This window comes from Lepisosteus oculatus, chromosome 14 (assembly GCF_040954835.1).
Source record: "Lepisosteus oculatus isolate fLepOcu1 chromosome 14, fLepOcu1.hap2, whole genome shotgun sequence".
NCBI classification, from domain to species: Eukaryota; Metazoa; Chordata; class Actinopteri; order Semionotiformes; family Lepisosteidae; genus Lepisosteus; species Lepisosteus oculatus.
The window spans coordinates 21,152,447-21,170,175 of NC_090709.1; the positions used below are offsets into that span (position 1 = coordinate 21,152,447).

The following is a 17,729-nucleotide window of genomic DNA, read 5'->3' on the forward strand; positions in this document are numbered from 1 at the left end:
CTTTGAGGAAACAATCCCTTATGGCATCACAATATCTAATTCTATGCCTGCTATTGGTTTCTCACTCACTATGTGCTGGATCTTATAGTTTTTTTCACTGTATTGGTACTTTAATTTGTTGTATTTCTTGTGGCCTGCTGTGGTGTCATGCTGGTGAAGTTCTCTCCTATCTGCAGGATACACAGGGTTCAGGCTGGCGAATGGCTCTGACTCCTGCTCTGGCCGAGTGGAGTTACAGTGGCTCTTCAAGGACTGGGGGACAGTGTGTGACCTGTACTGGGATCTGAGAGATGCCAGTGTTCTCTGCCAGCAGCTGGGCTGTGGGGAGGCTGTAGCAGCTCCAGGACAGGCCTGGTTTGGACAGGGCAGTGGACCAGTAAGGGCTGATGTGTTTGAGTGCCGGGGCAATGAGAGCCGTCTCTCACACTGTGCTGTCTCTTCATGGGGGAGAGCAGGGTGCTCTCATGGACAGGACGCAGGAGTCATCTGCTCAGGTGAGAATCGTGTATTTAAAACACAGTGACACTCCCTCTGCTTACACACAGAAGCACACTGTTTTCATGATTGAATATCTGCTCTGTTACACACTGCCAGTTATGTAAGAGATGCAAAGATGAAAACACATATTCCTTAAAACGTGAGTGTGTTTTAAACATGTCATATCTATCTCAAATATTCCCTCAAGGTGTTATTAGGTTGTTATTTTCTTTCTGATGGATAGATGCACAAATACGCTGAGGACTAAAGCTCAGTTTTATATTTATGTTGATATCAATGCTCTAAAAGATTAAAGAAAGTTCTGTACCTCAGTATCCTGTAATTAACATCTGACCTGCTTAATTAGTTTAATTAATAGAGCCCAATTAAACAGGAGCCTGAAAAGAAAGTGAGTCTCAGAAAGTCAAAGTTTACAGATGTTATGTGCAGTTGAGCCCCACACACAGCTGACATTCCACTGGTGAAACATCACTCCAGTGGACAGAAATGAGCTCCTTTCTTCTCTTTTACAGACTCAAATATGACCAGAGATTCACCTGGAGCAGGTAAAGAGAGAATGAGGACTGTCTTAATCACATCAGTGCTGTTTTATTTGTAGTTTCATTCCTGGTGTTAAATTGCTCCTCTCACACAAGGTTAACAGTCTGATTTCTCTCTCTCTGTTTGTTTCACAGACTTCCTTTCTTCAGCTCTTCCCTCTTCCAAAACACCAGGTATGAATTAGCCCCTGTTCTGTATCTCCAGGGCTCTCAGTGTGTGCTGATGTCTCTGTTGCTCAGTGGAATCCCAGATCAGTCAGTGAGGCAACAGCTGTGTGTGTGCAGTTTTTTCTGTGTGTCACAAACACACTCGGGTCTTTGGGATCTACAGCAAACACATCTATCTGAATAATGCAATTTGACACTGGTGGAGCTATTGTCTCTATGCCCAACAGTGGGTCAGAAAAAATAACTTATCTGGTATACTGTTTATGAACAATGTGGAATATGTTAAACTTACTGTATATATTAAATATATATATATAATATAATAATATATATATACATATATACTGCTTATGAACAATTTGTTACAATAAGTGTAAATATTAAATTAATCAAAAGTCAAGAAACACTGTACTTGAACTGTATCTGCTGTGCCTAGTGGGCCAACTTGTAACAGGAGGTCATGGTGATCTCTTAGAACTCCTGATCTCTGACCCCTGACCTCTAATTTTCTGGTCCTAGATCAGCTATCCCTTAGGCTGGTTGGGAGAGGAGATGATTGTGCTGGGAGGCTGGAGGTTTATCACAATGGCTCCTGGGGGACAGTCTGCGATGACTCCTGGGACCTGGCAGACTCTCAGGTGGTGTGCAGGCAGCTCCAGTGTGGGACGGCCCTCAGTGCCCCAGTGCCGGGCTCCTTTAGCCAGGGAACTGGTCCCATCTGGCTGGACGAGGTGGGCTGTCTGGGGAATGAGTCGTCCCTGGGGGAGTGTCCCTCAGCATGGTGGGGACAGCACGACTGTGGACACAAGGAGGATGTGAGAATCCTGTGTTCAGGTAGGGGAGATAATTAAAATTACAATGATTCAGATAATTTAATCCCACATTGTGGATATGGCTTGCATCTAGAGTGCCTAGATATGTTTGACTTGTGAGGATGTGAGAATCTTGTGTTCAGTAAGTTAGTTAAGTAAAATAATCCATATTCTTAAATTCCACGTTGTGGATATGGTTTGCATCTGGAGTGCTTAAATACATCTTGTTGAGGAAAAGACTGAGCTGGATGCAGAATTAATTTTAAAATAAATATTTATATTTATGATACAGTTGTGAATGCACATATTCACATCCCAGCAAAAATAAATAAAGAGAGAAAGAAACTCAAGATAAATTCCCCTCCACTTTAATGGGTATATATTAATCTCAGTCCTCCAGTAAAATCTAGGGTCCAAACTTTAAACTTCTCACATCAATAAGACCTGTTGTCTGTTTGGGTGTATTTGTCTTGGCCATGATCTTTCATGATTTTCTGCCTCTAATGTTTCATTTTGATTTGTTCCAAGAATGGCTTCAGGTCGGATCCTGATGAACCACTTGGTGTTTAATGTCACCCTGAGCCTCGTTTTCTCCACTCACAGCGCTGCACTGCTCACCCTGAGCCACGCATTCTACTTTCATGCCTCAGTCTCTTAGTTGTGCTGCTGCTGAATAGCCAAGCTGATCAGAATTACATTTTCGGTCAGAACCTGATCATGTAATGGGATTTTAAAGCTCTGTGTGATGCACTGTCCAGGTTCTGAATGAACAGAACCACACACTCCTGTCACCTTCATGTCAGCTGTCTTATTGTACAGCTGTCCTTGTTTCATTACGTGAGTCAGTTATAACTGGATTAGTACAGGAAATGAGACTGGTTGCTGTTCACATTGTTTGCTGGTTGTTTCGTACCAGTTCAGATTGAAACGTTGGGCTGTCTTGTCAGGGTTTATTTCCTTTGACTTTCCCTGCTGTCTTGACAGATCACACTCTCCTGAGACTGTCTGCAGGCTGTTCAGGACAGGCAGAGGTTTACTACAATGGCACCTGGGGCAGTATCTGTGCCAACAGCATGACAGACATCACAGCTGCAGTGGTCTGTAAACAGCTGGGCTGTGGAGACAAGGGCACCGTCAGAGAGACAAACTCCAGGCTGAGCCCTGATCCCAGATGGCTGGACTTTGTCTCCTGTCGCAAACACGACTCCACCCTGTGGCAGTGTCCCTCCCCCCCCTGGGGTCAGAATGACTGCACAGACCGAGAAGTGGCTAACATCACCTGCTCAGGTACAGAGGGAAGAGTAATGCTCTGTAAATTAGTGTTTTGCCATATTTAGAACAGACAAAAGCTTTAAACTGAATTCTTAGTAATTTATATCCAAACATGTATAAAATTAAATAATTATTATTAATCTTTGAAGGTCCTAGAAAAGAAGCTGACAGAAGCACTCCAGCCCCTCAGGAAGAGCAGCCTCAGCTGTACTGCCCAGGTGAGTTCAGTGTGTAAAACAGTCAGAGACACTGCAGCCCTGAGCTGAGGAACAGTAACCATACAGCTCTCTTCTAGAGCCACTCAGTACCTCACTGATCTCTACTACAGTCACTGAGCTGAAGACACTCAGTAACCTCTCTGCTCTCGTCTACAGTCACAGATCTAATGACACTCAGTAACCTCACTGCTCTCTTCTACAGTCACAGATCTGATGACACTCGGTAAACTTTCTGTTGACTTTCAGTCCCACTGGCTCTGCGCCTGGTTGGAGGCACTAACTGCTCTGGCCGGGTGGAGCTGTGGTACGAGGGCTCCTGGGGGACAGTCTGTGACGACTCCTGGGACCTGCAGGATGCCCAGGTGGTCTGCAGACAGCTGGGCTGTGGGGATGCAGTGAGTGCAGCAATAGAGGCCTCATTCGGACCAGGAAATGGCGCCATCTGGCTGGATGAGGTGAACTGCACAGGCAGTGAGCTTCACCTGTGGGACTGCTGTCACTCTGGACTGAATCAGAGCGACTGTCGACACAAGGAGGATGCAGGGGTTACCTGTACAGGTGAGGAGAGTCTTAGAACTGTAGATGAACAAGGTAGCAGATCAATGGAGAAGTTAGACTGATGTTACCCATACTCTATCACTGCTTAATATCTAACTGAACCAACTAAGATCATCAGTCACAAGATTGAGATGTTTTGTAGCCCGGTGTATGTGAACAACACTAGGCTTTAATTCCAAACAAGACACCATTCATCCAGCAATCCTTGATTTGACCTCAAGGAACAAATATAAAGATTTTCTTTTTAAGACCACTGTGGATTCAACCTGCTGTAAAACCAAAGGCAAAATAATGACAGTTCTCCTATCTCTTTTACAGGTTTGTCAGAGACAACAGCCAGTCCAGCAACAGCTACAGGTGAACAGAAATCTTCCTTGTCATTGATAACTCCTGTCTTTCTGTCTCTTCAGATTCCCAGTGTAGCTGTAGTGTCTCCTCTCCTCCTTAAGTGTGAAGATCAGTGTCTCTTCAGATTCCCAGTGTTGTTGTAGTGTCTCCTCTCCTCTCTCAGAGTGAAGATCAGTGTTTTCAGATTTCCAGTGTAGATCTTGTCCTCACTGATTTAGTGACAGTCCTGATGGGTTAGATTGGGAATCCTTAACTATTCTTCATTGATCTTGGGTTTACCCTGAAGCCATGATAGCCACATATCGGAACAGGAGGAGAACAGGACATGTGTCGAAGTGTATATGAGCCCAAGAGCACCTCTCCTGATCCCTGTTCATCCACTGTCTCCCCCTCTCTCAGGCAGAACCAGGACAACAACCCAGACACAGCCACTGGGAGGCCTGTCTGCCTCGCCCCTGGTCCTCCTGCTGCTGGGGGCTCTGCTCTTCGTGGTGCTGGCCCTGTTAGTGGGGCAGCTGATCCAGAACAGGAATGTGAGGAAAGGTAGGGAGGGAACTCTCCATCCACATAGTGACCTCTAGTGGTTATTTCTGTCACTCACATGGAGTTGATATTTATATAATTACCTTTTCCTCACACAGCCCTATCTGAGGGAGCACTCGCCCCCTATCATGATGCCGTTTACGAGGAAATAGAGTACAAACTGGCCAGAGAGGGAACCTACAGCGCCCCCAGGAGAGGTGAGTGGAGAGAGTCTTCAGGAGTGATTAGTCTCCATCTTCTGAGGAAGATCTGAGGACTTAACACTTGTAGAAAATCTCACCATACTGGTTTTAAAATCTGTAGAGTTTTATTTCTCAACTGCTGTCAAAGTAAGTGAAGAAAAGCATCATAAACTCTGTGTTTCTGTTGACAACCTGGCTTCTCTCCCAGTAAGAGACAGTGCTGACTGACTGTAGGAATTTTTTTTCTCAACTGGTGTCAAAGTAACTGACACCACAGTTCACAGTTCCTGATCTGCCTTATACACACAAACTCTGAGATACTGTTCACACCCTGGCTTCTTCCACAGCCAGTTGAAGACAATGAGTCTGCTGTCTGACTGCAGGTAATATTGATCTGTCCTCCTGTTCACAGGGAGATTCCTCTCTGACGAGCTGCCCTCTGGATATGATGATGTGGAGGACAGTGAGGGAGACCCAGTACCAGGTGAGGGGAGATGGAGTCAGGGGGCTCAGTGTGGGACTGAGGAGGTCTTCAGTCCAGTACTCACTCTCACCTCAAACCAGGCTGACATTTAGAGAACTTATGTAAAAAAATCCTGAATTATATAAATATAACCACACATGTTTCTTCAGTGTTGCCTCACACTAGCCTTATCTCAGCAAATCATAGATGCCGAGCAAAACTAGACCTGGTCAATACTGGGGTGCTCTCATTGGTTTTGATAGAAAAGGAGACTGCGGAACAGCATGCTGTAAAAACGACCTTTCAGATCAGATTAATCAGCGACCCTAGAGTTTTGGCTTAACTATACACCACAAAACATTTAAAATCACACTTTCCAATTACTTTGCAGCTCTATGGTCAAAGTAAGTCTGAGTCCTGAAGTGTAAATTCTCTGTCTCTCTGTGTGGTTCAGGAGACTCGATAACCCCTCTGAAAGAAGAGATCCCAGAGTACTATGATGATGCTGTAACTGTACCTCAGAGTCCAGATGCCTTGTCAGGTGGGTTATTTCAGTCCAATCACATGGGGAAACTCTGCACCAATCCCACTGAGTCTGAATCTCTCTACTCTTTCTTGGATCTCAGCCTCTGAATATGGAGTCTGTACTATTCTGTACCAGTTACATGAATCTGACTCTCTCTCTGTGATCTCAGCCCTGCACACTCAGTCTGGGTCACTGCTGCCAGTGTCCGGCTCCTCTTCAGTATCTCATAGGGTTCACATCACCACCCTCACTGTACAAATACAGCCAAACTTTCTCTGCCCTGTTTTCCTTCAACATCTTATTTGAAAATCTAGGAATTGTTTTACATTTAATTACAGTTGTGAATAGGACTGGAAATCAGGTTCCCCCTGATCTCCTGTACTTAGAGCCTGGAGTTTTAGATCCTGTGTGATGTTCAGTTAATCAGTGTGTTCTGATGAGCTCCAGCAGTCCTGTGCTCTAGATAACTCAGTGTGCTGATGTGTGACAGTGATGCTGTGCTCTGTGTGCTTTAGGAAAGCTGATGTCCTCTGTGAAAGAAGAGGCCCCTGAGTACTATGATGATGCCATCACTGTGCCCCAGAGTCCAGACACTGTGTCAGGTGAGTTAAGTTAAATAAGTACCAGCCCACAGTAGCCTTTGTCATTAGAAATAAATCTCAACCTAATTTCATATCTGCAAATAAACACTAACTGGAAATGAAGAGGCCAGTTTGTGTCAGAATGACAGAGACATTACTGACCTGCTCTTCTGTTCACAGGGAGACTCCTCTCTGATGAGACACCCTCTGGATACAGTGATGTGTTCAGCAGTGAGGAAGACCCCACTTCAGGTAAAAGTACAGCCAGGGGGCTCAGTGTGGGTTAGGTAGTTCAGGGATGAGAGAGATAACCTCCAGTAATCCATCTCTGTTGCACTGTCATCCAAGACAGGGGGGAATCAGGCATTTTGCAGTAGCAGTAGCTTCACTCTGTCATGTCCTACAAGGATCAATAACAGCTAATAAAGGCTGAGAGACCTGACTTGTACAAAGTTAGATCACAAAGAACAGAGTGTCATTGAAACCCTGACACACCTAGCCAATCAGATAGCCAAATTGATTTAAACTGATCAGCAGCTGATTAATTATGAGGGAATGAGGTCTGGGCAGAACAAAGCTTTAGATTCCCCAAGACCAGGAATTCTATTCTCTGACTGCAGAGAGAATTACTAGGCTCAGAAATTACTAGGTCTTCCTCACTGTGGTTTTAGAGCATTGATACTTCATAAGTATAAGTGAATTCTGCACTGAATTTTCAATTCTTCCAAAAAGATACAATTTAATTTTAAAACAATCCTATTAAATGCTTTTGACTACAATATTGTAACATCTATTCTGTATACTATAACTGTTAGTCCACTAATAGCCATTGATATCAAAGCAGATTACTTCTCAGATATGTTCTATTATGCTTGTTTTTGTTATGCAAATTATGATTATATCAATAAATTGTATATTGTTTAAGAAAACCGGCTCAGGGACACCAAATATGTAATCATAGCCATAGCAAAATTAAATGTAGTGGCTCTCTGAAGGCACCAGTTCTGTAGGGTTTGGGCATTTACTGAGACAATTATTAATTGTAGCAGTAAATCACAAAGCTGATTCTATTGATGGCTTTAGAATCCAACCATGCGACATAACTCAAACAACGCACACACACAGGTACTAATACACGAGGATACATTTATTAATACATAGAATATGCATATGAACCTAACAGATCTTATCGAGAGGGTTATCAGAATACAAAAGGTATATTCGGTCAGTTACAAAGAGTTACACATATCAAGAGGACATACGTTCAGTATATCATTCATTTATACCGTTTCATAAATGAACTTGGTTATAACTTCTACATTCGATACTCAAAACAAGTATATAACTCTTAGGAATTAAATTGATATCAACTGGATGGGATAACAATTGAATTCTCGAGCTGTAATGCATTGAAGTTGAATACTCATCCAATCTCTGGGGATTCAGATCTCCTGCGGGCACAAAGAAACAGTTGCAGGCTTGTTGCTGTCCAATCCGAGCTCTCTGGCTCTGTGCCAGTCTGTGCTGTGCGGCTTGCGACGGTGCGCTGCTGATGCTCACTGACCGGCTAGTTAGCAAAGTTTGTGCACAGGAGAAAAGATGACTGTGGGTCCCAGCAAGTCAGGAAGAGGACCGGTTCGTTCCTGATGAAGAGCTAGTTCTGAATAGTGATTCAGCTGTCCACAGTTCTGACCTGTTCACGAGGCCTGCTGCTGGTTATTCTCTGGCAACCTCCACTCTAGACTCTTAGAACAAAGGAAAGTTCTGGCACTCGGACACACTGGCCGTTCCGTGGTTGTCCGGGCTGAGTCTCAGGATGGTCAGGAGGCGCGCTGCGAGAATGTCCTGCCCTTGGGAGCCTTCTGCTCCTGGGCCGTCCTGCCCTGGAATTCTCCTTTGAATTCCCTTTAGAACAGTCCACAGAATCCTCTCCAGAATCTTACTGAATCTTACTGAATCTCACAGGCTTTCTGTGTTGCCTGTTTTTACCTGGAGGAACTTCAGCTCATTGATTGGCTGAAAGTTCCATGGGCATCAGAGTCCCACGTGGGTTACTCGGCCCTACCAGTCCCTGATTGGTTGATCAAGGTGAGATATGAGTCACTTACTCCTGACACTTAGGAATGCAGTCCAGATGTCCAACTGGCACTCCCTAGACAGATAGGCACCAATGGATGACCATTGATCATGATAGCCAGGCTTAGCTAAGTGCATCCCCCTTTGGGAGCTTGTTTCTTATCAAAAGAAAACATCTTAAATCAGCCTGCATGAATAGTTGAACAGAGAGATGAGGCCTAATTTGGGAAAGCTCAGAAACACTTAATTCTTTCTTATTAATAAGCCTCGCCGCTATAATTGTTTGGTTAGAATACGTGTGAGACTATAGATTATTATGTTTGATTAGTTCCTAAAAGTCTACAAGTACTCTCAAAATATACTGTTATAATTTCTGATTGTTACAGAAAATTAAAATCCTCATTCACTACACTATTGTGACTACGTAAGTGTTTTAAAAAATCTAGGTACACCTGGCTAATGTCATCAATTCCAATTCCAATTCCAATTACAGTACATGGCTAGGGGCTGCAAAGCAAGGAGATGTTTGCTGAGATGTTGAGGTGTGAGATTCAGTGATCAAAGCAACCATAAAGTTTAGTTAAGTTCTGGATAAATGATTGTCAATCAACTGTCCAGGAATGATAGAAGGCGAGAGCTACTTCTTGCTTCTACTACTTGTCCAGATCAACTGGAAAGACCAGATTGGAGTTTAGTCTTTGACCCTCATAAAGAGAGCTTGCCTTTCTGTTGTTTTTAGAAACTTTAATTTCTTTTTTAGAGAATCCCTTGGTTAAAAAGTGCCTCTCCTGGCTAGTGGGAGCATCTTTAGAACAGGGAGATAGGCTCCCATTCATTTTGTAACAATTGGGTTCACAAAGAGAGATTTAACTGTAGGTTGTAATGTCTTAGGTTTAGAAGGTTTGGTTTCTCTTTCTTTTATATAGGTGTTCTGTAAAAGCTGAATACTTGGTAGCAGTTTGAGGAGTTTCTGGGTGGTTAGGATGTAGGTGTCTAAAACACCTTGTTAGCAAATTTGTAATTGTGTGCTGTATATTTATGTTGTTTGTAATTTCGTGTGTGTAGTGTTGTTAATAACAAATATTTAACTAATTGTACTTTTTTCAATAAAGCTGTTCCAAAGAACAAATCTCTTATGTGCCGTTAACTATACCAAATGCTTGGGTATATTCTTGGCAAAATCTTTAAAAGTTGGGGGTTATGATTAATTTATTTTTTAATTTATCTACTCAGTCATTTTTGATATTCACAATTTTCATAATCCTAATATGTAACAATATTATTTCAATAACTGGCTCATTTGACAAATCATGACAAGTCTGTCTCTCTGTCAGGTGTTCTCCAGCCTGGCCCTGGAGTGGACAGGGTCCTGCCCACACTGCCCTCTGAAGAAGGAGCCCCTGCCCCTGATAGGACTGACTACGATGATGTTGGGGACGAGTCTCAGGGAGAGGATGGGTGCTGTGAGACTGACAGAGCTGTCTGGGAGAACCTCCTCCAGCAGGTCTAGACACAGAAGAGCTTCACCAACAGAGTCACACAGTCTTACAGCAGCTCGGAGCACTGAGACTGTCTGTGACCTGAGTCCACTTCACTCCACTGCTTCCACACTGACACTGTCTGTCACCTGAGAGCTCTGACCAGTGAGTCACTGTCCTCATTGACTTTGTCTACAGGACCTGCAGTTTGTGTTTTAAACGAGGGAGACCTTAAAGTTCCCTATTCCATTCAGTCTTTTTTCTTGTACAATATGATATGTTTCTGAAATAAAACTATTAATTGATATAGAATTCTGAATGTAACATTTCTGATGTGCAGAAATGTATAGACATTTTCTTAACGTTTTCTTTTTAAAAATAAACTTTTTAAAACCATTTTGTCATTCATTTGTAATTTCTTAATTTTGTACAATTAAAGTCTATTAATAAAATATATAAGGAGCCTTTGGCCACTCACAATGATAAAATCAACCCCAGAAGGAGAGAATGCCTAAATGTTTGTGATCAATTCATAAGTATGACTTAATCCACACAAGGAACAAAAGGCACTGTTGACAGAGCCAGATACAACACAACCAAAGAGACAACCTGGCTGTTATTTACATTTCCCTTCAAATCAAAAGCTTAAGACTCCTTGTCCTGCCATCAGGAGCTGCTGAATGTAAAACATAGCATCCCACAGCACTAGAGACACCCCAATATTCACTTTATACTGCACCTCAAACCATAGGTATTTTATAGCACCCAGATTGACCAGCACAGAGCACTAGATAGTTACAGAGGGCATCTGGATACAAATAAAAAGAACTCAGGAAAGAGAAATGTTTGCTAAAACACAACACACCTCTATATACTTTCACTCCAGACATTTAAGAATCTGTTTAAACTTTTCTTCTGCTGCAAATGCAACACTACCTGCATTTTTCATTTTTATTTTTAAGGAATTACAAATTAAAAATAATTGCTACATCGGACTATTTGATGTTCAGGATGGTTATCTGTCCAGGAATGGCACATGTTACATAGTGTCTACGTTATTGGGTGCCAACATTATTACTTGTTTGCTCAGGTGGACTGATTCTTTGCAGTAGTTTATCCTTATACTTACAATCATTATATAACTAGGACTGTAGTTACAGAAGTTTGTGTTTCTGTTGGTTTTACAACTATTTTTTCTTTACGATTCAGAACCTCCTTACCGTTGATGTAGCTTCAGAAATGAACGCATATGATATTTTGTCGCTCCAGGCGACAACAATCGCTAGAGTGTTGATGAACGTGAAACTGTACTTCATTGCTAAATACCAGATTGCGCGTCATTATCTTCTGTCATGAAACACTAATCAGTGGCGTGCTTGTGAAAATTTGCTTGGGTATTTGTAATGGGTCTGTTTCAACCAAAATATCTCCGCCCCTTCAGAATTTCAGACAACTCCCCTACAGATTTTTCACCAGCCCTGGGTATATTGGTGAACATAGCTGCCTTCCAAGCAGTGAATCTATGTGCGATTCTCACCTGACCTATTGACAAACCTTTTCCAATGAATCTTTAATTGATTTAAAAAACACCTGAACCGGGTAGCCTAAAGAAGAAGCGCTGTTTGAGTGGGCTGAGAAAATGCGCTAGTGTTGAGTAGCACAATCGGTCAGTGTGCGGTTGTTACACCACAGTGCACAGAGGAGTCATACCATTGTTGTAAGTTTGAGTCTCACCTGGAGTAATATTGGCTGTGTTTTCGCCTTCGGAAATTTGCTGTTGAGTTTAGGTCAGTTCTTGTGACCGGGGTAAAGTTAGCTTGAAGTTCAAAAACGATTTTGGCACGCCTGTAGAGCTTTCACGAAACCTCCTAGGGTTACGAAAAACCCGTATATCACCATAGGAAGCAGAACAGCGCAGCCTCCAATTACCCAGACTGTAAGCATGGGAATAAAGTTTTGTTTGATTTCTGAAACCCTTTCTTTATGTCCTGTTTTCATTCAGGCAAGGGTAAATTATATTCACAATACTGCTGACAGCCGAAAGATTAAAATATTCTTTACTCAGCAGCTTATTAAAAACAGCTCCCATGATTTTCAAACCGATTTCTTACACAGAAGACTGACACAGCTTTGCGTTCTGAATCTCTTTTTCTCGTGCTTCTATTTAATGTGGCACTATGCACTGGGATAGGCGGGTCTTCTTCATGGCTCAAAGCATTTAAACCACAGCACCCACAATGCTGTAAATAAGTGTTTTACACACCAGACAGCCCCCCCTAACCTTATACAACCTTGCTTTGGGTTGTGGCACCTTTCTTTATTTTTTTATGATTTTTTTCAATATAGCACCATTAGACAGGTGGTACATGGGGATAGGAGAGTGCTATTCACGAGTCAATAGCTCTTCAAGTACAACATTCACAGTGCTGCAACCAAGTGCCTTACATACCAGACAACCCCCTCACCTCATACAACCTTGCTTTTGGTTGTGAAAATTTCCTTATTTGTTTATGATTTTTTGACTGTAATCAAGTGTTGTGCTCACTAGGCAGGCATCCTGACCTTTCATAGTCATGCATTGTTGTGTGAAACTTTAATTCTCTTTTTAGGATTTTTTTAACATGGCAACTTCCACATACTGACAGAGAGTAATCTCATTATGTGTGTTTGGATTTTAACAACTATTATTATTGTTTGCTAGAACCAAAATAAATCTATGTTAGATATTTTCATCTTCAGCCAAAAAATACAAACCTGTGTGTTGTAAAAAACTGTTGGTTCAGCTCATGGGCTTGGTGCAGATCAAGCTCACAATGTGCCATATATCCCCCAGCTCCGAGCCCATTGGGCCTGTTGGTGTGACCAGAGCTGCAGCGTCGCCATGCTGGTGGGGGTCAGTTCGGCTTTTCTGTTGGAGTGAACAGGGGGGTTACATGATGGTGCTGTCTGTGGTCTGGCTGTCCTGCTGGTCTGGATGAGGGGTGCGTAGTGTGGTGCAGGTTCTTGTCCCATCCTGCTGTTGGTCCAGGTTGGAGGGTTGCACCGATTCTGAGTCTTGTTAGCTGGTATGGATGGGTTTGGGGGTGTTGATGCCAGAGTGGTCCAGGAGGGGGGTGCAGATGTCTCTGGGGCATTCTTGTTTTTCTATGAGTTCAGGTTGATTCTGTTGGTTCTGAGTGTCTTGGTTACATCCGATTGTGTGTATAGATGAAAAAGCTATTGAAGAGCACCCCCCCCCCCACCTCGGTGGAAGTTGCCAAAAAATCCTAAAAAGAGAATTAAAGTTTCACACAACAAAGCATGACTGTGAAAGGTCAGGAGGCCTGCCTAGTGAGCACAACACTTGATTACAGTCAAAAAATCATAAACAAATAAGGAAACGTTTCACAACCCAAAACAAAGCTGGGAAAGGTCAGAGGACCTGCTTAGTGTGTAAAACTTACTTGCAGCATTGTGGATGCTGTGGTTTAAATGCTATTGGTTTGTGAACAGCATACCCCTATCCCAGTGCATAGTGCCACATTAAATAGAAGCAAGAGAAAAAGAGATTCAGAACACAAAGCTGTGTCAGTGTTCTGTGTAAAAAAATCGGTTTGAACATCATGGGAGCTGTTCTTAATATTGTAATGATTCATAGCTGTTCAGGGACGCCAAATATGTAATCATAGTGGCTCTCTGAAGGCACCAGTTCTGTAGGGTTTGGGCATTTACTGAGACAATTATTAATTGTAGCAGTAAATCACAAAGTTGATTCTTTTGATGGCTTTAGAGTCCAACCATGCGAAATAACTCAAACAACGCGCACACACAGGTACTAATACACGAGGATACATTTATTAATACATAGAATATGCATGTAAAACTAACAGATCTTATCGAGAGGGTTATCAGAATACAAAAGGTATATTCGGTCAGTTACAAAGTGTTACACATATCAAGAGGACATACGTTCAGTATATCATTCATTAAGATCGTTTCATAAATGAACTTGGTTATAACTTCTACATTAGATACTCAAAACAAGTACATAACTCTTAGGAATTAAATTGATATCAACTGGTTGGGATAACAATTGAATTCTCGAGCTGTAATGCATTGAAGTTAAATACTCATTCAATCTTTGGGGATTCAGATCTCCTGTGGGCACAAAGAAACAGTTGCAGGCTGTTGCTGTCCAATCCACGCTCTCTGGCTCCGTGCCAGGCTGTGCTGTGCGGCTTGCGGCAGTGCGCTGCTGATGCTCACTGACCGGCTAGTTAGTGTTGGCTTTAACTAGCAAAGTTTGTGCACAGGAGAAAAGATGACTGTGGGTCCCAGCAAGTCAGGAAGAGGACCGGTTCGTTCCTGATGAAGAGCTAGTTCTGAATAGTGATTCAGCTGTCCACAGTTCTGACCTGTTCACGAGGCCTGCTGCTGGTTACTCTCTGGCAACCTCCACTCTAGACTCTTAGAACAAAGGAAAGTTCTGGCACTCGGACACACTGGCCGTTCCGTGGTTGTCCGGGCTGAGTCTCAGGATGGTCAGGAGGCGCGCTGCGAGAATGTCCTGCCCTTGGGAGCCTTCTGCTCCTGGGCCATCCTGCCCTGGAATTCTCCTTTGAATTCCCTTTAGGAAAGTCCACAGAATCTCTGAATCCCTTCTGAATCTTACTGAATCTCTCAGGCTCTCTGTGTTGCCTGTTTTTACCTGGAGGAACTTCAGCTCGTTGATTGGCTGAAAGTTCCATGGGCATCAGAGTCCCACGTGGGTTACTCGGCCCTACCAGTCCCTGATTGGTTGATCAAGGTGAGATATGAGTCACTTACTCCTGACACTTAGGAATGCAGTCCAGATGTCCATCTGGCACTCCCTAGACAGATAGGCGCCAATGGATGACCATTGATTATGATAGCCAGACTTAGCTAAGTGCATCCCCCTTTGGGAGCTGTCCTAGGACCTTAAATCACCCTGCATGAATACTCTCTCTGTGGCTGCACCACAGAGATGAACAGAGAAATGGGGCCTAATTTGGGAAAGCTCAGAAACACTTAATTCTTTCTTATTATTAAGCCTCGCCGCTACAATATGCTGCTGAGTAAAGAATATTTGAATCTTCCTGCTGTCAGCAGTATTGTGAATATAGTTGACCCTTACCTGAATGAAAACAGGACATAAAGAAAGGGTTTCAGAAATCAAACACAACTTTATTCCCGTGCTTACAGTCTGGGTAATTGGAGGCTGCGCAGTTCTGCTTCCTATGGTGATATATGGGTTTTTCGCACGAAGCCGTATTGAGCAGTATTTCTCGCGTTGTGAACGTGTGTACACAGCGTTCCCCCCGGGTTCCAGTTAGTGCGTAATTACGCATTGATGAAAAACAGTTTAAAAAAAGATAATTAGCTCACTGATAGTTTGATGTAGAGGCTGTGGAAATTTCCACAAGCCGTGGTCTTTAAAATGCATTTGGTTTAAAGGTGTTCTGTGTTTCCATTGTGAAGATATGGACAAAAGAGTATTCGTGCCTGGTCAAACAAATGTCATAAATACAGATGCAGCCATTCAAAATGGGTGAGGTATTTCGCGGCATACCGCGGTGGGCGTGTCACAGTATCACGCAGTATCACGTGTGTCACGTGTGTCACGTGACTAACTATCCGGCGTCGCCTTGTAAAACCGCCAGGGGGAGCTTAACCTCTCATGTACAGCATTTGAGCCTTTAATTTTGAACTGTGTATTACAGCATGTTAATCATCAGTCATTAAAATGTTGGTATATTTTATGAAAGCAAGATTGCTCAGTTGGACAAAAGTACACAACCTACCTTTATCAGAAATATTTATGCATCAAAGCCTTTACTGAAGATATTACTAATAGTATTAATAATGGATGACTTTGGACAAGCTGTATACTCAAAGTATAATTTCTTTAGCACATTTGTACAAGCACTTGGAATCTGTCCAAGCCATACTTTGTCAGGCATTTTGTTTTACTTCAACGGGGCATAAAAACTTCCTTGCTTTTAACAGGGCGTTTCATAATTTCTAGCTACGAAAATGATTTAAAATGCGACACCTGTCATTCAACTAGAGCTTAAAATATCACAAGGAAAAATACACACCGGTATTCCATTTCTCCCTAAACATTGTAAGCTTCGAAGTCTTTAACTAACGTGATACCGGAGTCAACAAGCATACTTTTAGAATTTGATTAAAAGGGAATATAATATGGAATCGCGTATCTAAAGAATTTAATAACGGTATGATTATATCCGTGTACTGCGGCAGGACTGTGTAGGGCTGTTTCGCCTACCTGATCATGCGAGCTGTCTTGTAGCCTACTGGTCTAGGTGCGTGACTACCAACTGGCAGGTTGTGTGTTCGAATCCAGCTGGTGCTGGACTTTTCATTTTTATTTATTTATTTTTTAATCGCGTAACATAAACATATTACCATATGCAAACTGTACTGTATACAGTATGTATATGTATATTTAATGTCTTAACTGTGCCCGTTTAATTGAATTTAAAAAAAATTATTTAACACGAACATTAAGCTTTTTACATCTTCCGCCTGAGAACAGTCACCCGTTGCTACCCAACGCAGAATGGTGATTGGCTGACACTATCTGACACCCCTCTGATTGGAGAAAAAAGACGTGCTGGTGTGCTATACACACTACCAGGAAGAGGATTTCTTTCTATTCAAAACGTGTATTTTAAAAGTTTAAGAAGTAAAAACCTTACAGCTGTAGGGAAAACCGGTTCAGGGACGCCAAATATGTAAGAAAAGTGGCTCTCTGAAGGCACCAGTTCTGTAGGGTTTGGGCATTTACCGAGACAATTATTAATTGTAGCAGTAAATCACAAAGTTGATTCTTTTGATGGCTTTAGAATCCAACCATGCGACATAACTCAAACAACGCGCACACACAGGTACTAATACACGAGGATACATTTATTAATACATAGAATATGCATATAAACCTAACAGATCTTATCGAGAGGGTTATCAGAATACAAAAGATATATATTCAATCAGTTACAAAGAGTTACATATATCAAGAGGACATACGTTCAGTATATCATTCATTAAGACCGTTTCGTAAAGTGAACTTGGTTATAACTTCTACATTAGATACTCAAAACAAGTACATAACTCTTAGGAATTATATTGATATCAACTGGTTGGGATAACAATTGAATTCTCGAGCTGTAATGCATTGAAGTTGAATACTCATCCAATCTCTGGGGATTCAGATCTCCTGCGGGCACAAAGAAACAGTTGCAGGCTGTTGCTGTCCAATCCGCGCTCTCTGGCTCCGTGCCAGGCTGTGCTGCGCGGCTTGCGACGGTGAGCTGCTGATGCTCACTGACCGGCTAGTTGGTGTTGTTTAACTAGCACAGTTTGTGCACAGGAGAAAAGATGACTGTGGGTCCCAGCAAGTCAGGAAGAGGACCGGTTCGTTCCTGATGAAGAGCTAGTTCTGAA

At 42.5% G+C, this 17,729-nt stretch overlaps 1 protein-coding gene and 1 long non-coding RNA gene across 2 annotated transcripts in view; both read left to right on the forward strand.

Annotated features, from left to right (window-relative positions):
• Positions 1–994: 994 nt before the first annotated feature.
• On the forward strand, positions 995–1,806 carry LOC138242942 (uncharacterized). The gene is made up of 3 exons (XR_011191821.1): positions 995–1,043; positions 1,173–1,211; positions 1,725–1,806. It is a non-coding gene; the product is annotated as an uncharacterized lncRNA (long non-coding RNA).
• An 8-nt stretch (positions 1,807–1,814) lies between these two features.
• LOC138242525 (antigen WC1.1-like) overlaps positions 1,815–17,729 on the forward strand; it is a 40,552-nt gene continuing 24,637 nt past the window's right edge. Inside the window, exons 1-4 of the mRNA XM_069198059.1 lie at positions 1,815–1,843; positions 1,906–2,039; positions 3,002–3,304; positions 3,754–4,065. Coding sequence (XP_069054160.1) covers positions 1,815–1,843; positions 1,906–2,039; positions 3,002–3,304; positions 3,754–4,065 — 778 coding nt within the window. The remainder of the gene's footprint in view (positions 1,844–1,905; positions 2,040–3,001; positions 3,305–3,753; positions 4,066–17,729) is intronic.